Source organism: Candidozyma duobushaemuli (assembly GCF_002926085.2).
Source record: "Candidozyma duobushaemuli strain B09383 chromosome Unknown D_B09383, whole genome shotgun sequence".
Lineage (NCBI taxonomy): Eukaryota > Fungi > Ascomycota > Pichiomycetes > Serinales > Metschnikowiaceae > Candidozyma > Candidozyma duobushaemuli.
The window spans coordinates 780,643-802,000 of NW_020289898.1; the positions used below are offsets into that span (position 1 = coordinate 780,643).

A 21,358-nucleotide genomic window follows, 5' to 3' on the forward strand; every position below is an offset into this window, starting at 1 on the left:
TGCCTCTGTCGGCAGTCCGTTCGTATGGCAAAAGACACCCGTGCACCATAGCACACGGCACCTGATAATGCGGTGCCACGCGGCTTAACAAGGCCAGAATTTCGCAGCCATCATACTCACGCTCTTCTCTTCTTGCGTTGTTGTTTCCCTTGTTGGAAACCGTTTCCGGAAAATTTGAATCCACCATTGCCGAAATTAAAACCAGAGCCACCAAAGTTGCCAAAATCGAATTTGATATTTGGACCGCCCTGGAAGTTAAATCCACGATTGCCGCCGCGTGTAGGACCTTGAGAATGGCCCAGACGTCCTCGGTCATATGCTTCTTTCGACTCCTTATCCGACAAGACCTCGTAGGCCTCGTTGATCTCCTGCATCTTTTGCTCCACTCCCTTTTCATCTAGATCACCGCCCTTGTACTTGTCCGGGTGGTACTTCAATGTCTGTGTTCTGTAGGCCTTCTTGATCGTCTTATCGTCAGCGTCAGGCAGAATATCAAGCACCTTGTAAAAGTCCTTTGAAGGGTCGCTTTGCATCTGCTGCTGCTGTTGTTGCTGCTGCTGTTGGCGGTACCATTGCTGCTGTTGTCTTTGCTGGTCTTGTTGGAACCTGGCCTGCTGCTGCTGCCTTTGCCTCTGCTGGATCTTCTCAATCACGTTCCATCTTTTTCTGAAAGCCTCAGTCTTGCCAACGTGTTTGCTGAACTGGGAAAGAAGCTTCTGAGCCTCGGCGTAGTTCTTCTTCTTGAGCTCTTCATCGATACGAGCAGCATGCTTGGGAAAGAAAGGCTGACCATCCTCCACGGCGCCATCACAATAAACTTTGCAATCAGCAGACTTCTCCGAGTAGAGAGCAGCTTCGCAACGAAGGCGAGTCAAGTCTCTATAAAATTTGAGGTGCTGGAACAACTTCTCGTCACCAAGCTCCTTGTCGGCAAAAGCGTTGGCCATCCATAAAAGGTAGTCGAAGTTGTTCTTCACTGACGAAGGCACGTTCTTGAGGTCACGCTTGGGTGCCTTGATAGGGTCCTTGTTCAAGAAAGTATGGATCTGATTCCAGTCGAACAGGAACGAGCCGTACTTCTCATCACTAAGGTCGCTGGCTTCGTCTGAAACGGGGTATATGTAGCCATCGAGGATCGAGTAATCCTCAAGCAGCTTTAAAATGGTTGCAAGACGAGCAAACATCTTGGAAAGGGAACCGCATTGCTTGTTCTCGTTCTCGATCCTCAAACAGCTTTTGACGGCATTCCATGCATCTTGGTAGTTCGATTGCGTGAAAAAGAGGTACTCGGCAAATTCAGTGTACCTGCCCAAGTCCTTCTGTGGAGCCTTCTTGAGCAAAGCAGAGTAATCCGCAATCATGCCCACCAATGTATCTTCAGTGAGGGCCCGATCTTTGCCCAAAGTCTGAGCAGACTTCTTTTTGCTGCAGGCCAAATGAAGCTCGAGGACGGCAATGTTTTCAGGTGTGAGAGGTCGGAGCGTCGTTTCCACAGCCCCTAGGCACTCATCATAATCGTACTTCAGTTTGCCTTCTAGAACGCCTTTGAACTTGTCAAACGTCTTCTCCCACGTCTCCATTTGTCCGGCCAACTCCTTGTCGGCATTTTTATCCATGACCCGCCTGACAGCGGCAAATTCCCCCCGCTTCACCATGATCTCCTTGTATATGTTTCTTGCAGGCTTTGAGTCTGGATCCAAGGCAAAGACAGCCTCGAGGTCCTCGATGGCAGAACCCATTTTGTTCAAGCTCATCTCCACAAGAGCCCTATTGTAAAGAGCCGTAGCTAGCGTTTTTTGGTCAGACAGACCCTGGAGGTCCAGAATCAACTTGTCAAATTCATCTAGAACCTGAACTGTAGGACCCACAGTTCTTAGAAGACTTTGGGCTTCTCGAATTCTCGATGTGAAGTCCTCGGCGAAAACCGAGACTAGTAGCAGTACCAATAAGGTGACTAGCAAGATTCTAGACATTTTGTGAATAAATAAGGAGGAGTAGTTGTGGTTATGGGTGCGACTATGTAAAGCTAGACACGTTAACGTTTTTCGCACCCATTTCCTACACCATCTACACGGTTGTTTTTCCATTAGATCATTTCTATTATGCCATGGCAGCTCAGCCTACTTGAAGAGCTTGGCCAAAGAAACGGCGCCTTCGTCGTTTCTCGACATCACCTTCGCCACCGCCAACTCAAAGTCCTCTTGCGTCACGTGGATTCTTCTTTCTCTCAAGGCGTACATGCCTGCCTCTGTACAGACACCTTTAACGTCAGCACCGGAGCAGCCGCCCATCTTCTCGGCGATTTTTCTCAAGTTGATGCCTCTGGTCAAGTTCATCGACCTGGAGTGAATCTTCAAGATATCCGTTCTCGCCGTCACCGTAGGAGCAGGGAATTCAATCTTTCTGTCGATTCTACCGGGTCTCAACAAGGCAGGGTCCAAGATATCCAATCTGTTGGTGGCCATGATGATCTTGATATCCTTGGAGCTCTCAAAACCATCCAACTGGTTAAGCAACTCCAACATGGTTCTCTGCACCTCGGAGTCTCCTCCAGAGGAGCCCTCCACTCTTGATGAACCAATGGAATCGATTTCGTCCATGAAAATGATCGATGGAGCGTGTTCTCTGGCCATGACGAAAAGCTCACGCACCATTCTCGAACCTTCACCAATATACTTCTGCACCAATTCGGATCCCGAAACTCTGATGAACCTACAGTCCGTGTGGTGAGCCACTGATCTGGCCAAAAGCGTCTTACCGGTACCGGGAGGTCCGTACAAGATGACACCCTTGGGCTGCTCGATACCCAAACTCTCGAAAAGCTCTGGATGCTTCACAGGCAACTCAATCACCTCCTTGATCTCTTTGATTTGCTTGTCCAAACCACCCACCATATCGTACGTGGAGTCTGGCACTTTTTCAAGCATCATCAACGACACCAATGGGTCGACCTTGTTGGGCAAGATCTTGTGCAAGTCGTATGAATCAGCCTTGAGACACACTCTCAACGAGGGTGTCAATTTCTTGATATCGATGTCTTTGGTGACATTGACAATGTACTTGCCTTCAGGGTGAATCTTGACAAGGACCTTTTTCAAGCCCATCACTTTGACGACTTCACCGACATACGAGCCTGGTTCCTGAAGAAGCCTCAACTCGTCTTTCAACTGACGTACTTTACTGTTGAGCTTGTTTCTCTGAGCTTCCAATCTTCGTAAGTTTTGCGTTGTATTTTGGATTTTGATTTCTGTGTCCTGTATCTGCTGCTCGAAGTAAGGCTTGATGCCTCCTTCGTGGACGTAAGGAGTATCGACTGTGGTCATATCGTTGGAGTTTGAATGGGCTTACTGAGGTTTGCCTTCTACGCTCACTTCCACACGACCAGTGGTGTAGTGTGTACTGCAGGTAAGACCACCTTCCACCACAGCCCAAACCGACAACTCTCAAGATGGGGGAGGGATTTAGATAATATGGTAAATGTGGAAATAAACTTAGAGCAGTTTGGTTTGATCGGCGGTCTAGGGGTTAGCGGGATGCTGGACTTGTTGTTGTTTAAAATGTCACGTGACCACAGTTTGATCAGAGACAATCAACCAAGGGTGAAGAGAAATTAGCTAGTTGAGGTAGGTGTATTGTAGCAGCTGTTATAAAGTTTACAGGGATTAAAAAAGTGTATTATGTCGAGTTTTGAAGCTCGCTTGAAGTATACTGGTTGCTGCGCCCTGTCAGAGACACCAGATTACGAAAAAGAGAGACAAGAACTGGTAGTCTCAAAAATTCCAGAACAGTAGGCGCTGGAAATAGTCAATTTTGAATTTCTTGTGTTGAATGCACTTTTATGGTGAAGTTTTGAAGAAAATTAGATCGCATTCACTTTTCGCAGCCATGAGCTTATCAGTTGGAAAAGTACCGAAATAGAATAAACTTTGGGTAAACTTTAGGCTCTCAAAATTATGAAATCGAGCTCCTTTTCATTACCCAAATCTGACAATATCCAATTTTTGAGCTTATCAAAGGAATTGAAGTCATTGCTCCGAGCCATAACCTCTCTATACACCTTCCCACCAGGACAAGTCTTCAAATGAACGACCAAACAAGCTCAATACATACTTTATAAATACAAGAAGGTTCATGGCTAATTGCAATAAATTCAATCCCCCTTGGGCCCTCTCAATTCCCCAATCGCTCATTCATCCTCCTCTTTCACTATCGACCAATCAGACACCGTCTTTTCTCCAAACCCCATTTCACGCAAATCCCACAATTCTCCAAAACCAATCACTTCTTCTTTCCAAAAACCCCCGTTTTCCCGCTCTACAGCCGGTTGCCAAGAGATTGTCGGTTGGTGCTCGGTGCCTGGATTAATGCATAGGACCAAAAAGGATCGCGAAGTAGGCCCTTTCAGAAACATCCATGATTGCGAAAAGATTGGTGCTTGTGGCGTTGATCGCCGTGGCAGCAGCTAACCAGCAATACTGCAAATGTGTTTGTTCCGGTAATACCGTGGTGGGCAAGATCGACAAGTGTGTGATGTGCAACAGCAGCTGGTGCTTGGAGAAGAACGATAAGCTTTGCGAGGAGAAGGAGGACGAGGAGAAGATTGTGATTAGTTGTTTTCAGATCGAATCAACGAAGGAGAAGGTGATCATTGTGTTGTTTGTGCTTGGGGTTCTAGGGTTGCTAGCAGCGGGCTACTGGAGGTGATTGCCATGGAGATGTGGATACTAGGTGAGAGAGGTGTTTGATATAAGCACGGGAGAGAAGGGCTTGAGACGTGTTTTGGAGGTGAAAAAGTGTTGATATTTGGACGAGCTTGATTGAGTCAAGCTGTGGGAGTTCGTCCATACGTTCCCAGGTGATACAATGCTGAGCGGTTTGATAGAAGGAGGTTCCGGGGAGAAGGCCCTATGGAGGAGAAGTTGAAGTGTATTGTGTCAATTCAGGTTTTGCAGGGGATGTTGGCACGGATTTGATGACGCCCGTTTGAGAGAGTTGCTGGTAATATATTGTCACTACAATGCAGAAAGCGGGTTCATTACTTTTGTGCTTCAAATCAAAGGGTTGAAAATGTTGGTTGGAGGGAACAAATTGTCAAATAGAGCTTCCATGGCTGTCGAAACCCACAATATAGATTTGAGCAGCCTTTAAGCAGTCTATCACCCTCAGTCCGCCTTTAGACCATGAATTCTCAGCACGGCCCGAGGTTGTTGCTTGGAGATAGCTCTACTATCGAAGCCTTCTACAAAACTGACAAGAAGCTTCTGATGTCGCCCAATGGCCAACACCACCACTTCATGGCATACAGCCAATCAAGGCACTGCTTTCACATCCTTTGGGTTCGCTCCATAAGTGTTCAAATGTCTGGAAACTGCTTATTGGTCCGCCAATGATATCAAACTCTTATATTCGTTGCCATCCACCTTCAGCACACTCCGTACTTACTCATCCAGCCGGGCCAGACCAATGCGGAGCAAACCAGACCAATTGGTGCATCACGACAAAACGACTCAAGTGGGTGCTATCACGGTGAATCATCCAGAAGATTCCAGCAATTTTGCCAATTTCCAAAATCTCCCAAAATTTCGACTTTCCACTTGCCAATAAGGTTCAGCCTTCCCTGAAGGCTTGCGGTTGCAAGTCTGAATCAGGTAACCGGTGCGACTCCGAAGCCTCACGAGCAGCCCTAGAGAAATAGACGAGGCATCCTGATTGCCCTGGGAAGGGTTCCCCACGATTTCATCAAAAATTCGACTTCAAAAAGAAAAATAACGAAAATTGCAGAAAAAAAAAACACAAACTCATCCGGGTGCCACGGGCGGACCTGGCCGAGCAAGCCAATGGAGACGGTCCCTGGCGGTCGCAGCCCAGGAAAACGCCAATTAGCAATTGCCGAGGCACCAGGCCAGTCACACCGGTCAATTTGAAAAAAAGACAAACTTTCATGCCAAAAGTGACGCCAAAAAACACACTCCCTCAAGCTGCCACCCCAAATCACACCAGTTTCCGTATTTTTCACTCCCGCTGCTTCTGTGCCTGGCCTGCGGATGGCCTAATACAAGTGCAGTGCGAGAAGGAAGGTCCACCGAAGCGCCTGACGGCGCCACAAGACGATTTGCAAAAAATAAAAACCGTCACGCCTCCACAAACAACGTATATAGACGAACCCTCTAATTAAACTCCCCCATACGGCAGGAGAAAGGCTCAAACGTCGGGTATTTGAACGCGCGAGAAAGCGCACACATTTTTTTTTTTTTTTTTTTTTTCAGGTTTTTTCTTCATCTTTTTTCTGGACTACCTTCTTTCTTCAAGAAGTTTTCAGAACAACACCACTTTTTCCCACCACCATGTCTGGCACCCCTGAGTCCCAGACTGAAATCCCGGCTTCCCAAAAGGGAAACGCCCCTGTGCCTCCCGCTGCCCAGGCACCTCCCCAGGCTGCTGCCTCCACTGCTCCTGGTGAAAACCAGCCTGTGGGTCAAAACCTCCCTAACCAAAACTTCCAGGGTGGCAAATACCCACAGCACTTCCAGGGGAAACCCCAGAACAGACCGCAGCAGGGCGGCTCCCAGGCCCACGGCTCCGCTCCCGGTACTCCACACCAGCACCACCAACCGCCCCACCAGCATCATCAGGGCCAGGGCCAAAGAGGAAACTACAACAACAACAATAGCAACAAGAACTACTACAACAACAACAAAAGGAACTACAACGCCAAGGTTGGCGCGCAGAACCAGTACCAGTATCCTCCCAACTTCAACCCCAACATGTACAACTACTACCCAATGTACTTCCAGCAAGGGATGGTTCCAGGGTGAACATGCCCGGCTACTCCCGCAGCTGCCGCTGCTCTCGCAGTCGCCTGTTCAATCTTATCCTCAGGGTGCCTCTCCTGCTGCTGCTGCCAGCGCCGCTGGACCTACCAAGGTGAAGATCACAGACAAGGACGGAAAGCAAGTCAACTTGGAGGACAAGAAGAAGCTGTCTGCCAGCTCTTCTGCTCTGACCACGCCCGTGCCTTCTCAGGCCCAAATCGTGCCTGGATCGGCCTCTCCAGCCAAGTCCCAGACGCCTGAATCCGAGGACCAGGCTGCTGCTGCCGCTGCTGCTGCCGCTAAGAAGAAGGAAGCCGCCGACGAGTTCCGCAGAAAGATTCTCGAGAAGGCCAAGGCCGCTAAGGAGAAGAAGGAGGCCGAGGCCCGTGCCGCCCAGGCTGCTGCTGAGCCCAAGGAGGAGGTGAAGGAGCCAGTTCCCGAGACCAAGCCTGAGCCTGTGGCTGAAACGAAGCCCGAGCCAGTGGCCGAATCCAAGCCAGAGCCAGTTCCAGAAACGAAACCAGAGCCAGTTGAGACCAAACCAGAGCCTGTCACAGAGACCGTGAAGGAGGAGGGTGAGAAGAAGGAGGAAGCTCCAGCTCCAGCTCCAGCTGAGACCACCAAGGAAGAACCAACGGAGCCAACGGAAAAGGCCGAGCCAACGGAAAAGTCCACCCCTGTGGCTGCCCCAGAACAGTCGGAGGACATTGCCGAAAAGGACGAGGAAGAGGCCGAGGTCGAGGAACAAGAGAAGGTGTTCGACCTCTCCGCTTTCTTTGACAGATTGGCCTCGTGCAGAGCCATCGAAGACCCCTTCACTTACCCATACCCATACCCCTTGACCGGCGTCGACGCCAGATGGAAGGCTGGCCAGAAGAAGTATAGATACGACCCGCAGTTTTTGTTCCAGTTCCGTGATACCGTGAACTACCCTATCGACGATGCCTGGAAGGAGAAGCTTGAAGGTTTGGGCATTGTGCCTAACAAGAGATCCGGCCCTGGCGGTCCTCAGCGCATGAACTCTTCCAGATTCGGCTCTCAGGCTCCAGGCAGAATGGGCGGAAGCATGCAGAGACCTGGTTCTTTCGACGGAAGACAAAACTCCAGATCGGGCTCCAGAAGAAGAGGCGGCTCCAACGCCGGCAACCCAAGAGACCGTTCGTTGAGAAACAGAAACCAGTCCAGAAGAGGCCCAAGAGAGAGAGACGATGATGCTCCATCCAAGCCAGCCGAGGACGTGAAGCCATTGGTTCCTTCTGCCAACAGATGGGTGCCTAGATCCAGACAAAAGACCACCGAGGTCAAGACTGCTCCTGACGGAACGGTGCTCCTTGACAAGGAGGATGTGGAAAGAAAGGTCAAGTCTGCATTGAACAAGTTGACGTTGGAGATGTTCGAGCCTATCTCGGAGCAGATGTTGGACATTGCCAAGCAGTCCCGCCACGAGGAGGACGCTGCCACCATCAAGCAGGTTATCTCCTTGACGTTTGCCAAGGCCTGTGACGAGCCTTACTGGTCCAGCGTTTACGCCCAGTTCTGTGCTAAGATGGTGAAGGAGATCCCCGACGAAATCAAGGACGTGAGCATTCTCACCAAGAGCGGCGAGCCTGCCATTGGTGGTGACTTGGCCAGAAGAATCCTTTTGGCTACCTGTCAGACCGAGTACGAAAAGGGCTGGGTCGACAAGCTCCCCACCAACCCAGACGGCTCTCCTTTGGAGCCCGAGATGATGTCGGACGAGTACTACGCCATGGCTGCCGCCAAGAGAAGAGGTCTTGGTTTGGTCAAGTTCATTGGTAACCTTTACATCTTGAACATGTTGAACGACCAGGTTATCTTGCATTGTTTGAGAGACCAGTCCAAGAACGTGACGGACCCATCGGAGGACTCGTTGGAGAACTTGGCTCAGTTGATCAAGACCGTTGGTCCTAGATTCGAGGCCTCGGAGAGAAACAAGGCTGCCTTGAACATGATCTTTGACAACATCCAGCTGATCTTGGACAACTGCAAGCTCTCGTCGAGAATCAAGTTTATGTTGATGGACTTGCAGGATTTGAAGAAGAGCAACTGGAAGTCGCTCAAGCAGGAGTCTGGCCCCAAGACCATCAAGGAGATTCACAACGAAGCCGAGTTGAAGAAGCTCGAGGAGAGCAAGGCCCAGGCCGAGAAGAGAAGAAACAAGGGCTACGGTGGAGGTGGCTACGGCGGTGGTGACTCCAGATCAAACTCCACCAGAGGCGGAGCCTCGTGGGGCAACAAGAAGGAGTCCAGAGCCCCCACCAAGGACTCTAGAGGCTTCCAGTCTGTTCCTCGCTCGCAGCTGAACAGACCCACGCCTGACTCGAGCTTCAGTGCTTCCCACACTTCTCCTAGAGAAAACTCTAAGAGAACCGACTCCATGGCCTCCAACATCTTCGCTGCTTTGGACGGCGACAACGACGACAACGAGTCCGAGGGCGCCGGCCACTAATCCTTGCATGTTTCCCCTGCATTTCCTTGCATCCCACTAGATTCATAGGTAATCTGTACTATAGCACCTTGTCGTGATAATGAATTGACACTGATATATACACAAAAAAAAAAAAAAAAAAAAAAAAAAAAAATAAAGTTTACGTTGTAGGTTCTTCTTTTCGGCGGTGGAAGTACTGGCGGAAGGCAGCCAGGAAACGGTGTTTCGATGGACTCTCTAAACCGTCCATTTCTGGTGCTTCCAAGGTCTTGAGAACCTCCTCCAGAGCATCCGCCACCAAAGCGGTGTATTTTCTGTGGACGTCGGAATTTCCGTGATTTTGACCCTGAGCCTCCTCGATTACCTGAATGGAGAAGTTGCCCATCATGAGGAGCAAGTCGACGGAACACTCAGCAGTGGTTTCAAGAAAACCACCAATGACGCTTATGGACTTGCGGACGTGCAAAAGGGCCAAACAGAAACCGAGAATGGCCGTTTTGAGAAACAGAAGAATGAGGTCGCCGATAATGATGCAAGGCACAAGAATATAAAGACCAAGGGTGTGGAATCGGAACATAGTGGAGGAACAAAAGTGGCTGCAAATCGGTTTCTGTGCGCACATAGTTATGGTGAGGATGTCTCAAGAAGACTGGTTCCCTCGTTGCCAAGGGTGTAAAAGGCCTCCTCAAAGTCGTACACTATTTCTGGTGTTTTATCTGAGACGTCCATCTTTTCCGTAGCCGGCTCCTTTAGCAATTCCTCGACCATAGCATCGTCCTCTACTACCTTGAAAGTCGGCTCAGTAGGTTTGCTAACATCCCGAACCACCTTGCCAAAAAACGCCTTCAAATCTGATATAGTGTCCGAGAGAAGCTCGCCATCTTGCTTCAGCGCTATAGTCAATTGCTCGATGCAATTGGTCAAGGCAACAGGCACATCGATGGTAGCTTTCTGAAGCGACTTGTGGACAGCCATGATCTGCGGTAAAAGCAGCGACTGAACCTTGATATACGTGCAAGAGTACAATAGGAGATACTTTGTGATCACATGCAACAGTTCCCCTTTTGAAACAAGCTGTAGCATTGTGTGTGCTGCTGCTCTCACAAAGTACTTTGTTCGTGATACTCTATTGGTGAGGTACTGCTCCTCCTCGTCGTCCAGGTAAATGTGCCCTTTTTGGTCGCTTTCGTCATCTGTAAATGCATCAGTGGGGTCTTCGTTGAGACAGCTTTCCAAATCAGACGCCATAGCCTGGGCAGCCTTGACGCTTATCGTGACCAAGAACTCGTTCAGCTTATGGCTATATTGCACAATCTGGGGCCGTTTTTCTGTCCTTTCTGCCACACTGGGATCCCTCTGGTTCATGAAATCGTAGAGCTGCTGAATGAGCCGAATGCTCAGCCCATTCTGGAGTCCTAGATGGACTTTGGTGGAGTTTCGAGCAGATTCCTCGACCTGGCTTTTCGACAAAAACGAATCTTCCCTTGAACGATGGCTTGATCCGAGAAGTTCCACAAAATTAATTGCTGTTCGACTGTCTCCGTGAGCATACTTTGCAATCACCTCACTGGCACCATCCTCGAACGTAATAGGTTGCAAGTTGAAAAGTACCCGCCGGCGGATATTCTCAAAAACAATTGCCTTCTCCACCACAAGCCTCAATTCCTCATCTGTCAAGTTGCGGAGTTCAAAGAGCTGGCACCTCGACAAAATGGCTCTTCTGATGCGTTTACTAGGACTCACTGTAGTAGCAGCCAAAAACACGAAAGCGCCACTTTCCACAAAAGGAAGCAAAAAGTCCTGTTGAACAACCGTGAAACGATGAATTTCATCAATAAACACAGCAACCCTCAACCTGTCCTGGCCTAGTCTCTGACGCATCAAGTTCTCTTTAGCTAAGGCTTGCAGTAGATCTCTGAGTTCGCTTACCGTGGCGTCTGTAGCTGAAAATTCCACAAATACGTAGTTCGTCTCTTCCGCTAAAAGCTTAGCTAGCGTTGTTTTGCCCACTCCAGGTGGACCATAGAGGATCATCGATGGTAGATAACCCAAGGTGATGAAGTTGGTGATGGCTCCATTGGTGCTGTTGAGGAGATGTTTTTGACCTATGACGTTCTTAAGGGAATTCGGCCGAATAACTTCAGAAAGTGGCCGTCGTAGTGCCTGGTTTACGGCATTTTTGCCAGATTCCATAAAGAGTTGAAGATCAACAGATACTACTACTTAGCGCGTTGCCTGTATGGATCATATAGGTGCCATCATGTATCTACAATCAGTGTAATGTGTATCCTAGTAATTTTACATAGATCCCTAGCAATGAATGGCTGTCTTGCTGGAATGCCAGTCAGCGTAGCCACTATGGATTGTTATTGTACATAGAGCTTCAGTTCCCCCTGCCATCCGACATCATGGGACTCTGCAAGGAGGACAGGAAGCGTCTTTTCTTGAGCACCTGCTTCGGGTCCTCTTGCGTCACCGTGCGTGGAGATGGACTGGAAACAGAGCCATTGGTGCCGCCCGCCACAGAGCCCATTCTCAGTAGGCCGGCTTGATTCGAGGTAAATTCTTCGAGGGCCTTGAGCGGGGAGGCAATGTTGTTGCTCGACAGATACGCCATGAGCGGACTGAGTATCGACATCATGTCGCCAGTCTGTAGCGTCCTCATGGCTCGGTCATGAAGACCGCAATTGCCTAGTGTCTGGGACGCCTGGCAGTTATCTGCGAGACTGCTGATGATATCCTTCATGCCCATTTTTGAAGTATTATTATTGTTGCTGAAATTTTGCCAGAGGTGCTCCAAAGAAGCTGTGCCAATGGAGCTGCGGTAGTCGAGCATCCGACAGTCGACCCAGTCGATCTTAAACTCTCTATTCAAAAGTACGCGACAGAATCCACTGGCGGTGCCTAGAGAGCCGTCCAGGTAATTGTAGTTCACGGTGACCTTGGAGCCGATGAAAATCAGACCGTTGTTCATGACTTGGAATTTTGTTCCCGAAAGGAAAAGCTGAAGCGATGCCAATGCTTGCGATGCAACGTTTGAAAGAAAGAAGCGAGGGGCGCTTGTCACGTCAAGCTCAAATGTTCTTGGGCCTCCTGAGTTGGACTCGAAGGGAACTCCGTCATTACCTTGTTTACGCGCCGGGGTGTTCGTGCTGAAGCGAATCGTACCATTCGACACAAAATATGCCAGGACAAGTCTTGTCCAAAACTCAATTGTTCGCAAGCTCTCCATGGGTTCATTCAGCACGAGCTCAATCAAATCAATTAAACGCACCACTGCGGCATTGCCCAAGTTACGACGAAAGATCTTAGCGTGGACCTCATTTTGCGCAGCCTGATTAGCTGTCATCTTCTGCATGGCTTGTCCAGCCGGTAGACCCTGGGCGGATCTTCCCTGATTTTGTTGATTTTGTGCACCCTGGCTCGGTGCTCCGGTCAGACCCTGTGCCAGCGCTGGGTTGCCGGAATAGCCCTGAACGGGCGTATGCTGAGCTGAGTGAGGTCCCGAATGGGTTTGTTTAGCCAGTCCGGGGCCTTGCAGACCGTTTGCCAGTCCAGGAGCCTGAGGTTGTGCTGTGGACTGCTGCAGTTGCTGTGATTGTGGATGGGGACGATTCTGAGCTTGCAGATTCTGCAGAACGCTACCGTCACCTTGACTCTGTGGGCCTTGTGGACCCTGGGGCCTCTTACGGCGTTTTGGAAATTCTGACGCTGGAAATGTGCCTGTGCTTGTGCCTGTTGCGCCTGAGCCAGTATCGGTTGCAGCAGCTGTCCTGGTTGCATCATGCCCGGGCCCATCTTGTACTGGTTGACCATCGGAGGGCCTTGCAGCATCATGTGGGGTCCTCCTTCGAGCTGTGCCTCGGGCTGTGGGCTGTAGCCGCCAAACTTGGGCTGCTGGTTCTGCGACAGACCGTTTCCTTGCATGTACTGTTGTTGGGCCTGGTTCGGAGAAATCTGGCGTGCCATGTGCGGCAGCGGCAGTGGTCCCGACGTCATGGAGACGCCCGGGTTCATATGCTGGTTCATCATCATCTGTGAGCTTCCGTTGCCGTTTGCTGAAACGCTCATCAGACGCTGTTGCTGTGGATACAGCACGCCGTAGTTGGGCAGCGCCTGGGGCATGTTGCGGTTCAGCGGATGTTGTTGTGGCGGCATCATGGGCGAGGAGTACTGGTTGTGGAGCTGGCCCACCGGCGGCGAGGCGTTCTGGATGTTCATGAACGAGCCGTTGGAGTTGCCGTTCATCGCAAACGATGGTGCCACGAGAGGGGTTTCTGAAATGGAAGGTGGTGCCTTTTAGAAAGAAAAAAAATATTTTCTGGCCCCTGGCTCAGGGATTCTCCTCCTTATATGCTTTGGCTTCTTGAGTAGCACGCCTGGTGGTGGAAATGGGCCTATCCTTGGCGAAAGTCACGGGACCGGTTTCTTTCAAAATACGACGTGGCTGACGCACTGAGTGTCGGCGCTTATGTACCTGAAGGCCCTTGTCGCTGGCGCTGTCGCTGTGGAAAACGAAGAAGGTGGTTCTTGATGGTTTTGGCAAGAATCCATACATTAGCGTCCAGGGTCTTCCGGGAGTGCATACAAGCGCCCTCAAGGCTCCCATACGCAAGGTCGAGGCGGGGCGCCCTGATGATTGTCCGCACTGGGTCCAGCGGGAGAGTTGAGAGTGTAGAAGTAGAAAGGAAATTGGGAAATGGGAGGAAATGGAAAAAAAGTAAACTGAAAAGGGAATTGGGACGTTTTCTGATTGGCTGGGTTTCGATTTTCCGGTGTATGGATACAGGGAGGCCCGCAGGCCGCTCGGCCAGCTCTCCAGGCAGGTCTCCAGAAGCAGCAGCACACGAGAAAGGGCATTGGCTGAAATAAGCAACTTGCAGAGAAGTATTGAGATTGTGCTTTTGGATGACTTGTTTTTGGTCATGGGTCTTGCAAATTGGCCCCACCGAGTGGGTGCAGCAGATCCATGTCCCCTCAGATCATCGATGGAGAAGCATTTCAGGGAGGGTTCGCTGGGGGACGTTGGGACGTTGTAGATTTTTGAGCAATTCGGGTTGTTCGATGGACAAATTGAGACCAGGCTTCGACGAAGAGTCAATGATGGCTTGGGTGCCGGCTCTTCCAATTGACTCTTTCTCCGTTCCGCCATAATTTTCACGATGCCATAGCAAAATCAACCTCAAACCTGAAATTCACTCAACTGGCCCCTTAACAGTCCCTTCTGAAACCTCCACTGACATGTCTAGTTTAAACTTCCTTCTTCAGCACCAGCGAACTATAAGCCACCTTCGAGGCTTAGACCCGGCTACATATCTTTCAAGCCCCAGCGAGGTTTGGTCCTGTCCAATGCACGTGGAAAAAGAATGCAATGATTTTCAGATTTTGGCATCAAGATGGTTCTGGCGAGATTGACCTATAGTCGGCATTGTTGCAGAGGCGACCAATTAAACAATGTAAGCGATTGCGTCACCTTCTTCTCAAGCCACTTTTTTCCGTAGCAGCACAAGTTGGGCCTAGGCAAAGCCGCAAGTGGTATAGACCGTGTCGATATGTTGACGAGATTTCAGCTTCCCCTCCATGAAGGGAATATTCCAACGACCACCCCACTCCTTCTCCGTTTCGGTTGGTAAGTATCCGATTCACTCTGCAAGACTAAGGGTGGAACTTTCAGGCTTGCAAACCCAGCGGGTCAAGGCGGGATGCTGGATAACTGGCCTTCTGGGCTTCAATGTCGTCAGCTTCAGGTCCAAGTCGTCGTTGTCCTTGTCTTTTGTCTTACCGGCTCTTCTCTTGAGAAGCTTGTTCAAGGTGTCCCTCTTCTCCTCCTCAAGCTGCTTGACCTTGTAGTCTGCTCTCCGCCTGGCGTTTTCGGCTTTTCTGTTGGCGATTTCCTCTGCCGTCTCGGCCTTCTTCTGTGTCTTCCTATTAAGCGCTAGAAGCTGCTCGTCCATCTCCTGGAACATGCTGTCATCCGATTTCTTGACATTGCCGTCCTCGGCAAAACGAGCCCTCTGTCTCTCGGTAAGCTTCAGAACATCAGGAACCTCTGGTGTGTACTCGAATTCATCATCGTATGGCAGCTCGGAAACAGCATCCCTCGAAGAGCCTGCTGTTCTCCGTGGAATCCGGAGTTTCACAGAAACCTTCTTCTGTGGTGGCTCATCAACATATTCGTCCAGAGGCACGTCGTCCTCCTCTCCTTCGTCATCTTCTTCATACATGGTCAACTGCCTTTTACGTGTTTCTCTAGCACTGCTGTCACTTGACACCGAACCAGCTGCAGCTCCTCTTGTTCTTCTCTCGTTGGCATGAACTTTTGGCGTGTACCAGTCATTCTGCAACTCTTCCATTTCGTTTGAGTTGGTTCCTTCGTCTTCCTCGTCACCCAATCCGATATCGTCGGAGACCTGAGCATCACTCAACTCCTCGGATCTCTCGCCGAGGTCGGACATATCGGCGGAGTCTTCGTCGTCACTGACTGCAATCTTAGGTGGCATTTGGGGGTAAAGAGCTGGGTTGTAGTTGGTTGATCCAAGAGGAGCGTACTTTGGTGATAAGTTGCACCCGTACACCGTTGACCTACGACACAGCCTATACTACGTAAAACAACAAAAGGTATGCTATGTATTGATTCTAGTAAGCCTGGCCGCTCATGAAAAGACCCTTGATGCCACGAATCTCGCCCTTGGCCTCCAGGGCCAAGTTCTTCTCCTTGGACGTGCCATCTGCCTGCAAAACGTCTCTGAAAAACATATCTCTGTGGCTGAAAAAGGCATTGTCCGTCTTTTGCTGAAACTGCTTGATTGACGAGTCAACCAGGCGGTAGCTCGGCAACTCGCCGATCAGGAAACTTGTACATTGTTTCAAGCCTGCGTTCAATACACCAAGCTTCTGATAGAGCTTCTCCAGGCCCAAGGTACGAATATTCTTGAGCTCGGTATCATCTGACGCCTGGGAGTCCAGAGTTTGGCACACAGCCTCGGCATAAAGCTTCTTGGTTCCAGGTCTGTGGAGAGCCACTATAGGAATATGCTCCACTCTGCCAATCACATTGAGGTACAAGTCCCGTAGTTTTGATCTCGCCAGCTCAAGAAGGTCGAGTCTTCTGAATGCACGGGTTTCTAGCAACGGCCTGATGCCAAAGATTCCTATGATGTATGCCAAAATCAAAAGGGCTGCAGACCCGTTTGTCAATTTGAGGAAATACTGAAAAAGACGGGATCTTCTGCGAGCCACGACTCCAGCAAGTCCTGCAGCGTCAAATGCAGCCTCCGGTATAGTGACGATGGGAATCGACATTTGTGTTTTGCTGGTGTTTTCTGGAAGTGTAGGTGGATATCACGGAGTATTGTGGGGACGATTAGTGGACCTCGGTGGGCGTGGTGCACGGGTGTAGACATGTTTCTAGTAGTGGAGCCTACGGCAGTGAAAGGGTAAGTTTTTAAGTTTTTTGATGTTTTGCTTTTCCTCTAATTTTTCGATTAATTTGCCCCTAGCAATGAGATGTGTGTCGGAGCAAATTGTGGCATCGAAACTAGATCATTACCAACTACTCCCTCAACCGTTTCTACTGTCTCAACGGCCATCACCCAATTCACAAGTTCACCTATTTTTATTTCAAATGTTATCATTGTCGAACTTTTGTGTGAATGTTGATTGTTTTCTGTTTCCATCGGTCAGAAACGCTCCTTCGTGTCTAAGCTACCTATATTGTCTCCACCACCGGCTCCATCTACACCTTCTTTATAATTTTATTTATTTTTTTCTTATTTTTGAGTTTTTTTTTCTATTCTTTTTTTTTTTTTTTTTTTTTTTTTTTTTTTTTTTTTTTTTTTTTTTTTGGAAAGAACGGCCAGAGCGACTTGGGGAAAACGGGAATCAATCGATGCAAAGAACCTCCACTTTCCATCAATTACTCCTACGTCCAGCAGTCATGCCTTGCTGACCTTGTAGTCCTCCTTCTGGCCCTCAAGAGGCGAAACTGCCGCCTTTCTCGCAGTCTTCTTTGCCTCTCTCTTCTTCTTATTCTTGAGAGCCTTTCTTCTCTTAGAAAGCTTGGAGGTCTTCTTGGGGACTGAGGTTGCATCGGCTGGTTCAGCACGTTCTGCTTCCTCATTGGTCACAGCAAACCTGACTTGCTTTGACGGCTTTTGGTGGTAAGCCTTCGAAATCTCCTTGAGAATCAGCTTAGGAGGAGGTCTTTGTGCAGCTTGGCCTGACTTATTCTGATTCTCCTTCCTCTCCTTCCTCTCCTTCTTCTCCTTCACGTCGTTGACAACAGCGTTGAGCTGCTTCTTTTCAACAACCTTCCTTTTCTCCCGGACCTTCTCCTTCCAGTTCTCCACATGCTGCTGCCAACGGAGCTTGTCGTGGAAGGATTCCCGGAGCTTGTTGAAATAGATGCTCTGGGCAATGCACTTTGATCCAAAGTTGTCGAAAGCATAGTACTTCTGCAGCATAAAAAACTCAAACTCCCCAGGAGCCCAATTGAAGTACACTCTCTTGTTGTCGTGGGTGACTAGCTCCCTGGTAGGAAGCCAAGTAGACTGCAAGACGTCTCTGACAAAGACGCAGCCTTCTCCGTACCAATATGGATGAACGGTGAATTCCACAGCGGTAGGCAATGTATCGATCATTTTATTTGAGTTTTGAATTTGAAATTGCAATTGTTTTTGGGTTTTGAATTTGAATTTGCAATTGTTTGAATCGTTTGTTCGCTTATGTTTTGCTTATATGGTATCAACTGCTTGCTCAAGGGGAATTGGACAAGATTGATGTGTGGTGGGTGATGATAAAAAATGACAGTGGATCCTGCTGGATATATAGTTGTGAATGCCGGCTGTGCCACCATCTCACCGAGTAGTGGTGTTATGGAATGACCTCGTTGTTTTGATGACGGTGATGAATGAGGTAGGTGGAGGGTTCGATTGAACAGCACTTTCTCCATAAGTGGAAGGCCTGGCAGCATTGCAAAATATTCTGTACGTCTACTGCAATTAAGGTAAGTTTAATATTTGATGACCAGCTAAGGCGGGTCTACTGTTTGTGGACGTAACTAGTAGGTAGTAGAAATGAAAATATCACGGTAAGTGGTGGGGATGGCAGCCCTTCGGGAATGCTGAAAAAAGTCATTGGCAAGCAGTTGGTAATTTTGGCAAGAACACCAATTGCAAAGCATTGTACATTGACAGCTTTCAAGTGTTTGTGAAAGCGTTGGGTCGAAGTACCGGTGTATGAATTCAAAACTCAAGACACAATGCCAGCAAAATAGTCTCCAATTGAACAGCAACTATAATAGTTTTTTTTTTCAGCATATGTCGTGGATTTGTTTGCACGTAAGGAGCCTAAGCGTAGACTATCACCTCACATATATCATCTTTCCTCTAGCACACCCACCATTACATTCCTGACCATCAACCAAACTTTTCTTTTATCCTCATCCCTCAAAGCTCCCCCTAGCAGCCAGTGTGACCACCACCTACGCCTCACCCTCAAATTTCCATCCCTTTCTATGTACAAGTTAATCTATAAGGTCACCGACGGATTTCGTGTAGGTGCCCCGTCTATCGTTGTCTCGTTTCTTGCGGCCCTTCAGCTGGGTCTTTTCAACCAACTGCCGCTGTTCTATCTGTCTCTGGGCTAGAAAGCCATGCACTTTGACCACCGTAGAGGCCCTAGGAGCCCGAACCTTCTCGGTACTCTTGGTCTCCCGCTTTTTGGCCTTCCGCTTTTCCGTGCGTTTCTCGATATCTTCAAGTTCACCTTCTGTGGGCGTCCACTTGGACTTGAGGATCCTTCGAATGTTCTCTGGGTTGATCTGGAACACATCGGCGATCTGCACGGTCTTTATCGTGGGAATACGTTGTTTGAGCTCACGAATCTCGGTTATTTGCTGCCTAGTGAGCTTTCTGGTTGGATTCCACGATCCGTACCTTTTCTTGAGCGACTGTTCCCTCTTTACCCATGCTGGGGCGTTTTTGGCATGTTCTCTATCTGATTCCCTGATTTTCTGCTCGAACGCCGTTTCTGAACGAGGAGGCTTGGCGTACGTTCGAAGCGGCTGCCATAGATTGGATGCTGACTTTTGTGTGGAGTTATTCAGCCGGAGGCATAGTCGGCACCACATCTTCACGGAGTTCTTGGTAGAAGAGTACAGAGATAGTATGTAGGCTGCGATGCGTGTGGAGGCCACCTTAGTGAAGCAAAGAGGGCAAAAAGTGACGAAAACAAAGAAAAAATAGACGATGGCCTGATTGTGCAAAAAAAACACGAACAGACCGTGTTTTCATTATGAAACCATCCACGACGTGACTATGGCATTGTTAGACGCCTGTCAGAGATTTGTTTTCGCAACCTTCCTTGTTTTTCCCACCGTCCTGCGATATCAGCCGTAAGAGATAAATGTGGCATCTTAAGAGCAGAAAAACAAATGACATCGAAATTTTTACTGTCGTATTTTGAAACAACCAATCAGAAAAACGCCAAATCCCACCCTCCCCAAAATCCAAATCAAAAACTGAAACAGTTCGGTGCCTGAGACCACAGTCCTGTACGCAGCGCACAACCGAGATTCCCTTCTTCCCCGATACGAAAGATAACACAGCTTAGCACAACTCTCCGGTTGGTAATTGCTGCGCTTCTGGAACTTTTCATGAACTTTCTCAAAAAGTTTATAGGAGCATCGCCCATCGACGAGGTGGCCCTGATTCCGTCTGGTAAACTCTTCCTTACCAGAGCGCCTTTCCTGCCCAAGGGAGCCCTAGAGTGCTTATACAACGATGCCCTTATCAAGATTAAGAAGACAACGAAGGAGCACTACTACCAGATTTCCATTATCAAGGCGTGCCTGGAGGGCGAACTAAACCTGGAATCTGTCGACGACGAGGGAGACGACGGAGAGTCGGATGATAGTAATGAGGACAGCGGAAACAACGACGAAAAGGCGTTTTCCATTGACCCTGAGCTCAAATTCCGTGTCTACACCAAGAGTGACGGAACACAGGCAATCTCATGGAAGGACGTGAACGGAGATTTGGGCGACCGCTTTGAATTCTCCGTCGACGAGGATATCAAGTACACCGAGGTGGACAACTTCACGTTTAGCTTGTACAAGTGTTTGTATGAGCTTCGGTACCAGAAGTCTGCTGACGACATCACCGACATAAGCCAGCTCTCTGAGTTTGTGTATGACCCTACTACTGACGACGAGGCTGTGGAGATGGACAGGTTCTCTCGTTTTGCCATGTCGTGTGCGTCCTCGCAAGAGCTACGGTGAAGAGGAAAGAAGCATTTTCGAATTTATTGATGCCTGATGCTAATTGACGGTGCCCGCTGAGCGAACCGCCAAGACCTATATTTATCGACAGAACACGACCCAGAGGGCCTTTTTGGTGCTCTAACCATCCCTGAAACCAGCAGGGGCGGCTTGCAGGTGCTCGCCATGCCATGTCGTTTCATTCAACGACCGCCAGACCGTTCAGCAGAACTGGTTCCCCTTACCCGGTGGCGAACGAGCCGAAACCACTATTTATACGATCCTTGAGTGCAACCACACGTTGCTACCTTCTGAAAGTGAACGCTTTCTTGAGCTCGTCCCAGAATATGATTCGTACAGCGTTGGCCTTGTGGAACTGTGTTGGTTTGTAGTTTTCAAGAAAGAGCTTCTTGCCGTGCTCTAGGGGCTGCTCCTCCAAAGGAATTCTGTTTATACGAGCGTGAATCCTCCTCACCCAAGCGTGGAAAGCAGGAGAGCTCATGAGCTTCCTGTAGAGGATCTCCTCAAGGGACATTGGCGCCATTTTCGGGAAGATATGGAGATGCTCTTCGAGCTTGGGTAAGTAGGAAGGGTCTATATGTGCACCCGTGCACCACGCACTCAACACAGTATAGTGAGCGTTCAACGTGTAACACCTCAACAACCAAATCAAGGCTCACCATGATTACCGACAATGAGTTGAACACGGTAGTGTTGACATTTGGCTTTGTGTCTGTGGCCCTTGTGCTTGTGTACCATGCCATTTCTACCAACACGAAGCACCACCAGGAGTAAGTCGATCGTGTATAGCATGAATGAAGAGCATATGAAGCGACGTGT

At 49.2% G+C, this 21,358-nt stretch overlaps 12 protein-coding genes across 12 annotated transcripts; 3 read left to right on the forward strand and 9 right to left on the reverse strand. All coding sequences in view use genetic code 12, as the record gives it.

Annotated features, from left to right (window-relative positions):
- Positions 1–116: 116 nt before the first annotated feature.
- JEM1 (Jem1p) lies at positions 117–1,973 on the reverse strand (the record flags this gene model as incomplete). The annotated part of the gene is made up of 1 exon (XM_025482404.1): positions 117–1,973. The coding sequence occupies one exon, from the start codon at positions 1,971–1,973 to the stop codon at positions 117–119; it is 1,857 nt and encodes a 618-aa protein (XP_025337022.1).
- A 147-nt stretch (positions 1,974–2,120) lies between these two features.
- On the reverse strand, positions 2,121–3,323 carry RPT6 (proteasome regulatory particle base subunit; the record flags this gene model as incomplete). Its single annotated transcript, XM_025482405.1, has 1 exon — positions 2,121–3,323. The coding sequence occupies one exon, from the start codon at positions 3,321–3,323 to the stop codon at positions 2,121–2,123; it is 1,203 nt and encodes a 400-aa protein (XP_025337023.1).
- Positions 3,324–4,413: 1,090 nt separating this feature from the next.
- Positions 4,414–4,745, forward strand: CXQ87_003948 (uncharacterized protein; the record flags this gene model as incomplete). The annotated part of the gene is made up of 2 exons (XM_025482406.1): positions 4,414–4,668; positions 4,701–4,745. The coding sequence occupies 2 exons, from the start codon at positions 4,414–4,416 to the stop codon at positions 4,743–4,745; spliced, it is 300 nt and encodes a 99-aa protein (XP_025337024.1).
- Positions 4,746–6,344: 1,599 nt separating this feature from the next.
- TIF4631 (translation initiation factor eIF4G) lies at positions 6,345–9,282 on the forward strand (the record flags this gene model as incomplete). The annotated part of the gene is made up of 2 exons (XM_025482407.1): positions 6,345–6,803; positions 6,838–9,282. 2 exons carry the CDS (start codon positions 6,345–6,347, stop codon positions 9,280–9,282), a joined length of 2,904 nt encoding a protein of 967 aa, XP_025337025.1.
- A 139-nt stretch (positions 9,283–9,421) lies between these two features.
- Positions 9,422–9,838, reverse strand: CXQ87_003950 (uncharacterized protein; the record flags this gene model as incomplete). The annotated part of the gene is made up of 1 exon (XM_025482408.1): positions 9,422–9,838. The coding sequence occupies one exon, from the start codon at positions 9,836–9,838 to the stop codon at positions 9,422–9,424; it is 417 nt and encodes a 138-aa protein (XP_025337026.1).
- Positions 9,839–9,885: 47 nt separating this feature from the next.
- On the reverse strand, positions 9,886–13,509 carry CXQ87_003951 (uncharacterized protein; the record flags this gene model as incomplete). Its single annotated transcript, XM_025482409.1, has 3 exons — positions 9,886–11,366; positions 11,677–12,853; positions 12,874–13,509. The coding sequence occupies 3 exons, from the start codon at positions 13,507–13,509 to the stop codon at positions 9,886–9,888; spliced, it is 3,294 nt and encodes a 1,097-aa protein (XP_025337027.1).
- A 1,394-nt stretch (positions 13,510–14,903) lies between these two features.
- Positions 14,904–15,761, reverse strand: CXQ87_003952 (uncharacterized protein; the record flags this gene model as incomplete). Its single annotated transcript, XM_025482410.1, has 1 exon — positions 14,904–15,761. One exon carries the CDS (start codon positions 15,759–15,761, stop codon positions 14,904–14,906), a length of 858 nt encoding a protein of 285 aa, XP_025337028.1.
- A 136-nt stretch (positions 15,762–15,897) lies between these two features.
- Positions 15,898–16,563, reverse strand: PEX17 (Pex17p; the record flags this gene model as incomplete). Its single annotated transcript, XM_025482411.1, has 1 exon — positions 15,898–16,563. The coding sequence occupies one exon, from the start codon at positions 16,561–16,563 to the stop codon at positions 15,898–15,900; it is 666 nt and encodes a 221-aa protein (XP_025337029.1).
- Positions 16,564–17,195: 632 nt separating this feature from the next.
- CXQ87_003954 (uncharacterized protein) lies at positions 17,196–17,900 on the reverse strand (the record flags this gene model as incomplete). Its single annotated transcript, XM_025482412.1, has 1 exon — positions 17,196–17,900. The coding sequence occupies one exon, from the start codon at positions 17,898–17,900 to the stop codon at positions 17,196–17,198; it is 705 nt and encodes a 234-aa protein (XP_025337030.1).
- Positions 17,901–18,784: 884 nt separating this feature from the next.
- CXQ87_003955 (uncharacterized protein) lies at positions 18,785–19,390 on the reverse strand (the record flags this gene model as incomplete). The annotated part of the gene is made up of 1 exon (XM_025482413.1): positions 18,785–19,390. One exon carries the CDS (start codon positions 19,388–19,390, stop codon positions 18,785–18,787), a length of 606 nt encoding a protein of 201 aa, XP_025337031.1.
- A 525-nt stretch (positions 19,391–19,915) lies between these two features.
- VID27 (Vid27p) lies at positions 19,916–20,539 on the forward strand (the record flags this gene model as incomplete). Its single annotated transcript, XM_025482414.1, has 1 exon — positions 19,916–20,539. The coding sequence occupies one exon, from the start codon at positions 19,916–19,918 to the stop codon at positions 20,537–20,539; it is 624 nt and encodes a 207-aa protein (XP_025337032.1).
- Positions 20,540–20,822: 283 nt separating this feature from the next.
- On the reverse strand, positions 20,823–21,282 carry CXQ87_003957 (uncharacterized protein; the record flags this gene model as incomplete). The annotated part of the gene is made up of 2 exons (XM_025482415.1): positions 20,823–21,092; positions 21,136–21,282. The coding sequence occupies 2 exons, from the start codon at positions 21,280–21,282 to the stop codon at positions 20,823–20,825; spliced, it is 417 nt and encodes a 138-aa protein (XP_025337033.1).
- Between the last annotated feature and the right edge of the window lie 76 nt (positions 21,283–21,358).